The sequence below is a fragment of the Poecilia formosa genome, unplaced genomic scaffold (assembly GCF_000485575.1).
Source record: "Poecilia formosa unplaced genomic scaffold, Poecilia_formosa-5.1.2 Scaffold2478, whole genome shotgun sequence".
In the NCBI taxonomy this organism is placed as follows: Eukaryota; Metazoa; Chordata; class Actinopteri; order Cyprinodontiformes; family Poeciliidae; genus Poecilia; species Poecilia formosa.
The window spans coordinates 1-7,334 of NW_006802417.1; the positions used below are offsets into that span (position 1 = coordinate 1).

Consider the following 7,334-nt stretch of genomic DNA (forward strand, 5'->3'; position numbering starts at 1 on the left):
CCCAAATAAAAGTAGGAAACTGGGGTAAGTTAGAATTAACACAGCTAGAACATAGTGCCATAGAGTGACACCATACAGTAGAACAAAAAGAATGTCTTAGTTCTTTAACGGTTCCACTTCCAAGAAGTACTCCACAACTAACAACACTTACTGGCTGGTATGATGGCTGTCCTAGTTCATCATAGCTTAATCTTAGGAGTGGTTTCCTCACTCGCTTAGAGCGTTCTGTAATGACATGTTCTCCCTCCCTTACTACCTCATCACTTTCCCTCTCTCCCCCTTCTAAATCTAGATCAGAGCAGAGCAGTGAGTCTTGATTGTGAGGTGAGTTGGGACTTAACCCAGCATCATCAATAGTCTCGTGGGGCGACGAAATCTGAACTTCACTTGTGACTGTAGAGGGTTCTTTAGCCCTCCTCTCTGTTTGTCTCAAAAGTTCTCTCAGATTGACTTGTAGTGGAACTGCCGTGTTCACCTCCTCATACTCAGAATCAGAAGAGAGTGCAACATCTTCTTGAGCAACAGGCTTGACAGACTCAGACCGTCTCTGTTGGCCCCTAGTGACAGGTTTCCGCACTTGTTCTGTCTCCGCATCAGCTGGAAATCGGACAAGATGACCAATGGGTAACAGGTGGTTGCGATGCACCGTTTTCTCAACCCCAAGTCCTCTCTCTGGTTTCACCTTGTAGACTGGCAAGTTAGGCATTCTCTCCAACACAATGTATGGCACTGTTCTCCATTTCTCTTTCAACTTGTGCTTACCGGTGACGCCAAAGTTCCTCAGAAGCACACGGTCTCCCTCTTCTAGGATCTGCTCTTTCACATGTTTGTCATGTGCCTTCTTGTTTCGCTGATGATTTTTGTCAGCATTCTTTGCAGCGAGATGATAAGCTTGTTCCAGATCTTTCCGCAGCTTGGATACATATTGGTGATAGGTTGGGCCTTTCCCAGTCTCATCTGATACTCCGAAACAGATGTCCACAGGAAGACGAGCCTCCCTTCCGAACATTAATAGATAGGGTGAATATCCGGTTGCTTCATTCTGGGTGCAATTATAGGCATGCACCAACTGGCTGATGTTCTGACTCCATCTCTGTTTCTGAGCGGGATCCAGAGTCCCGAGCATGGACAACAATGTTCGGTTAAATCGCTCAGGTTGAGGATCTCCCTGAGGATGGTAGGGAGATGTTCTGGACTTTCGGATCCCCAACATCCTCAGTAAATCCTGGATGAGCTTGCTTTCGAAATCACGTCCCTGATCGGAATGTATCCGTGCAGGAAGTCCATAGTGGACAAAGAAACGTTCACACAGAATCTTGGCCACTGTGGATGCTTGTTGGTCTTTAGCCGGAAACGCCTGAGCGTACCTTGTAAAGTGATCAGTCACCACAAGGATATTTGCATATCCTTTCGAGTCAGGCTCGAGAGAAAGAAAGTCAATGCAGACCAGATCTAGTGGTCCCCGGCTGGTGATCTGATTTAAAGGAGCTGCTCGCTGTGGCAAAGCTTTGCGGGTAATACATCTACCACAAGTTTTCACATACTGCTCCACTTCTGACCCCATCTTAGGCCAGTAGAATCTGTTGCGAATCAACTCAAGCGTCTTTTCCACTCCAAGATGACCCGATTCATCGTGGAGAGACTTGAGCACCATGGGAACATGTTCTCTGGATAGAACCAGCTGCAGTACTTCTGTACTAGGTGGTTTATTAATCTTTCTATGAAGCAATCCATCCACCAGCACAAGCTTACTCGCCTCTCTTTGCAGGTAGATGGCTCCAGGGTCAGTACACTTCTCAGATGAGACTGTTGGTCCTCCACTTAAGGATTTCTTGACCAGTGAAATCATTGGGTCATGGTCTTGTGCCTTAATCAGATCTGCTCTGCTGAGCTGGGTCAAACAACCAAGATCTAGTCGGGTTGGAAACACATAGCATTCTGGCATGGCAGTAGGAGGGACACAGAGAGATTCTGCACAACTAACTGGTTCAACAGACTGGTCTCTGGATACCTGCTTGCAGAGTGCTCTAACATCGTCAGGTGTTAAACTCTTGAACTCATCTCTGTCATCAGAAACAGGGTTTCGCGACAATGCGTCTGCATCAATGTTGCTAGAGCCTGGCCGATACTGCAGAGTGAAGTTATAGGTGGAAAGAGCTGCAAGCCAGCGATGACCTGTGGCGTTCAGTTTGGCGGTGGTGAGTATATATGTAAGGGGGTTGTTATCTGTCCTTACAACAAACTCTGCGCCATACAGGTAATCGTGGAATTTATCCACCACAGCCCACTTGAGTGCCAGAAACTCTAGCTGATGCACTGGATAGTTCTTTTCTGAAGAACTGAGCTTTCTGCTGGCAAAAGCGACTGGCCTCAGTCCTTCAGGATGCTCTTGGTTTAGCACCGCCCCCAAGCCATGGAAACTAGCATCTATGTGCTGCACATAAGGCTTCGACGGGTCAGCGAATGCTAACACTGGCGCTTGGGTGAGGCATTTGAGGATCTGTTGGAAAGCCTCTGTGCAGCTCCCATCCCATCTTTCTCCAAAAGGTTCACTGATTTTATAGTAGGTTTTCTCAGGAGACTTTGTGGATTTCCACTTCTTCTGAGTTGGCGGATATCCCTTACACAGTTCGGTTAGTGGTCTGACGATAATTGAATAGTTTTTAATGAAACGTCTGTAATATCCACAGAATCCTAGAAAGGACTGGAGTGATGGAAGATCAGTGGGTTCCTTCCAGTGGGCAACGGCCTCCACTTTGCTTGGATCTGTAGCAATGCCCCGTTCAGACACTACATGTCCAACATATGTCACTTGGGGTCTGCAAAACTGGCATTTATCAAGTGACAATTTCAGTCCAATTTCGCCTAAGCGATCGATGACTTTGAGGAGCCTCTGCTCATGCTCCTCCAAAGTTTTCCCGAAAACAATCAGGTCATCAAGGTATACGATAACCTCCAGCATGTGCATGTCCCCAACGGCTTTTTCCATGAGCCGCTGGAATGTTGAGGGAGCACCAGTTATTCCCTGAGGCATCCTTTCGAACTGGAAAAATCCCAGGGGACAAATGAAGGCGGTTTTTTCTTTATCCTCCTCAGCCATTGGAATCTGGTAATATCCACTCCTTAAATCTAACACTGAGAACCATTTACTTCCAGACAAACAATCCAGAGCGTCATCGATGCGTGGCACCGTGTACTGATCGGGAATGGTTCTGCGGTTCAGTGTACGATAATCGACACACATGCGAATGTGTCCATTTTTCTTTCGTGCCAGCACAATGGGTGAGGCATAAGGACTTCGGGATTCTTTGATTATCCCAGCTGCTATAAGCCCCTGGAGATGGCGACGAAGGTCCTCAACATCAGCAGGTGCTATACGCCGTGACCGCTCTCTGAAGGGGGTGTTGTCAGTTAGTCTTATGTGGTGTTCCACTCCAGATGCTAACCCCACGTCCCACTCCTCAGCTGAGAATACATGGGATCGTTCAGAAAGTTTTTTCTTCAGTCTCTCTTTCCACTCAGAAGGGATATAGGAGTCTTCAAAATTGAATTGAGATGGATCAAGTTTTTTAGGATTTTGTGTCTTGGTGTTTGGGATCTCAGTCACTGTGTCAGCTACATGAAGATGAGCTACTACTGTACCAGTGGGTATGGCAGTTTCTTTTAAAGACTCATTGCGCATGAACACCAAAAACTTGTCTTTATCCAACATCTTGGAAAATAAAACTGTGGGCTGCACAAACAGACTGGGTGGGAGTGCATGTGAAGCTGCACGCTCAGAGATGAGAATGCCATCTCCCACTCTCTTCTTTTCAATGACTTTACAAATGGCTATATGCTCACCACCAGCGGGGATCATTAGTGGCCCTGGGCCTACCCATTTAACATCAGCCACTGTAACATTGCTGTGCTTTGTCTCTTTATAGTTCAGATCTACAGGATCTGTGAGTTCTCGCTCTGTTACACCAACTCGTGCAGCATAAATGGGATCTGAACTGGCTGCTTTATGGTTTCTAGGGAGGGACCATACTTTGCTAACATTGGTGCCAATCAGAGCTGGAATGGTGTCTGAGCATCGGGGGTCTGGGCATACTAAAGCAAGAATGGGAACCGATTTCCCTTTGTGTGATTTCTTCTCAGAAAACTCCAAGTCTACTTGAATGTAGCCTTTATATGGGTAACTGCTCTCAGACTCACTTAAACCCCAGATGGCTAAACCTGACACTGGATGTAGAGGAACATGTGATAAATGTTCAACATACCAGCTGTCAAAAATGATCGTGACCTGAGAGCCACTGTCCAAGAGAGCAGTGCATGGTGTTCCATTTACTTTAACGTGAGCAGTAGCGGGTGGTCCTACTAGTCCTTTGGGCAGGTTACTGCCCTGCAGACTCACAGCGCTCTTCTTCACATTAGCATTTTTCCACTCAGAACGAGGGCTGGTAAATCTTTGACCTGCTTTACCCCTCCTTTGGGCCTGAATCAACTTTTGTATGACTTTTGGATAGTTTTCTGGTGACATACATTTAGTAGAAATGTGCCCATCTTCGCCACAACGGTAGCAGAAGATGTCACAGGGTTCTCTGTGCATAGCTGCTTTCACCGTCTCATGACTTGGAGAAGGATCGGAGGAAGTTGGACGGTCTTTTGGTATTGCAGTCGACTGGACTGACATGACTGAAACTTGCTTTCTCAGCTTTACAACCTCTTTCCTGAGGGCTTGAAGGCTCCCATCCCCTTCCGAGCTGCTTATTTCTGCTTTAACTGCAGGTTGTGGATCAGGATGATGTGAATGCTGCGACAGGGACAAAGCTTTGAGTTCACAAATCTGTGACCTCAGCTGTTCAACCTCCACAGCTAGATCTTTCGAGTCCATAGCTGCTACAGTGGTACTTTTAACATGAACAGATTTAGGGGGATTTAATCGACGGCGTGACGCCTCATGTTCCTCCTCAATGCGGATCTCGTTCAGGAGCTCCAGAAATGTGGGTGGAGTACTTCTTCTTTCTCGTAGCCTGAGACTTAGCATCATCATGTCAGACCGCGTGGCACCTTTGATGAGTTGCTCAATGCGTGCCTTGTCTTTGGACGAAGAAGGCAAACCTCCTCTTTGAACCACTTTATTTAGAGCTCTTTCCATTCTCCTAAGAAACTCTGATAGCTTCTCAGTTGGATGTTGGCACATCATTCTGAAAGCAAAGTAGAGCTCTTCGCCAGTCTCTGTGGTGCCAAAGGTGTTTTCAATAACATTTAAATATTCTGTGGACGTTGCATCCGGGTTGTTGAATCTCACAGCTTGTAGGATCTCCATGGCAGGACCTTTTACACTCTCCATTATCCTCATCTTTTTTTCTCTGTCCGGCTTATCAGACTCCTCAATCATCAGTCTAGCTTGCTCCAGCCAGTTCTCTAAGTGCTCTTCCCCTTGAGGTGTGGGAAGCACGCCAGAAAAAGTTCTGAGCCGTCTGTAGCTCGCATAATCGCTAGTGGGTCTTGACGTTAGCTGCAAGACGTCACCAACTGCTCTGATTATAGCCTCTGGACTAGATGCTTGAAACAGTGAATTTTGACTCGTGTCTAACTCTGGTGATTGTGGAGAATCTGTTTTCCCTTGAGCTGTACTCTCTTCCTCCACCCCTGGTGGCCCAATGATCCTCCACGGAGAATCACTACCTTCTGGGGTTACATCTGCAGGAATGGCTTTAACATTTACTGTCTCCCTACACTCACAAAGAACGGTCAAGCTTTGCGACACAGGATCATACATTCGCCCTCTAACTCTAACACGTCCCAGAGCTTTGATGGCCTGCACTGTGTCTTCTATCACACTAACTTCGGTGTCTTCAGGAACATCTTTAACCAAAACTGCATGTAATGGATCAATTCCCTCCCCCTTACACCAATGTAGTAACTGAGCCATCCTGTCTTTTCACCAAAATAAAACACAACTAATCACTAATGAAAACGTGTCTTTTGCTATGCTTAGCCAATTTGTACGAATCAACTGTAGAAACTTTTTGGTACTTTTTTATACTCTACTGATACTCAAAAGGAACCAAGAAATTTTTTTTTTTTTGTTTGTTTGTTTTGTTTTTAGGATTAGCTTATAGCTGGTTGTCTGGGTGTAATACTGTTTTTAGTCAAATAAAATAAAATAATTTATCCCAGCGGTGCCTCCAATTTTTATGTAGCACCCCACTGCTCCATCACCTATTCTCAGGGCAGAACTTTAACTCACTTGCAGGGTGGCTACTTGGGTTCGTGATTTTCAGGTAGATACCATGCAGGTTTACCTCATGTAAGTAGCTATTACTCCACTACTGTTTTTTTACCTTCCCAGTAAAACAATCCAGACACCCACACAAAGTTGTTTTTCTTATTTATCTTCAACATCCCACAAACTAACCTGGCTTATTCTACCCTGAACGTTGGTAGGAAATTAACACATAACAGCTTCTATAACCCCTTATATGCATTTACAAACATTAACAGTTCTTAAACTTACACCAACTTCACATTTCAGCATATAACTTCACACACATCCGCACCAGGGCCCACACTCACACACAGAGTCCAATACCCGTGGACGCTTCCGTTGCAGGCCTGTTGATGTTTGAGTTCGCCGAAACGAACGCAGAAGTCCTTGTTACTTTTCCTCTTGTTGGAACCGGATGGACCAACGAAACCGGCTCGCTCCGCCGACGTCCTCACCGTCACCGCTGCTTAGCGAGTCCACTTTCCTTTTCTTCTTTCCCTTTAGCGTCTCCACGCAGGATTCTTGTAGCTTTCTTTATCTTTAGGGAAACGTCCCCGCCATCTTGCTGCTTTCCCCCCCCACACGTGCCCTGCAGCAGTGTCCTCTAAACAGTAGCAGTAGCAGTCCTCGTTAACAGGTCCACACTCCTCATTACTCAATTATCAATTATACTCTGCGTATAATCTTATTTCTAACTCGCCAACTATGTTTAACACGATTTTTTTTCCGTATTGTTCCAATCCCTCTTTCTTTCTATTCCCCTATCTCCTTCCTCTCTCCTTCTCGTTTTTTTTCTCCCAGAATCCTCTGTCTCTTTTTTTTTTTTTTTTACACTTCACTTCCCCTCGTAAATCTCAGTTACTCTCAGACATAGGAATTCATTCACCCCCCCCCCACTTCTTGTGGTTCTCAAAACCCAGGGCTACAGATATATAGATAGATAGATGGATAGATAGATAGATAGATAGATGTGAACCATGAGTCCAAACTGTTAGGATCTTGTAGTTAGTCTGTAGTTTGATTTTGTTCTAGTTCCATTATTACATTGTGTTACTTTCTTATTTTGTTTAGATCTGTC

The 7,334-nt window shown here is 45.5% G+C and overlaps 1 protein-coding gene across 1 annotated transcript; it reads right to left on the bottom strand.

The window, feature by feature from the left end:
- Positions 1-6: 6 nt before the first annotated feature.
- On the bottom strand, positions 7-7,126 carry LOC107835431 (uncharacterized; the record flags this gene model as incomplete). The annotated part of the gene is made up of 1 exon (XM_016667810.1): positions 7-7,126. A coding segment is annotated over exon 1 (5,914 nt), but the record flags the coding sequence as incomplete, so codon positions are not given.
- Between the last annotated feature and the right edge of the window lie 208 nt (positions 7,127-7,334).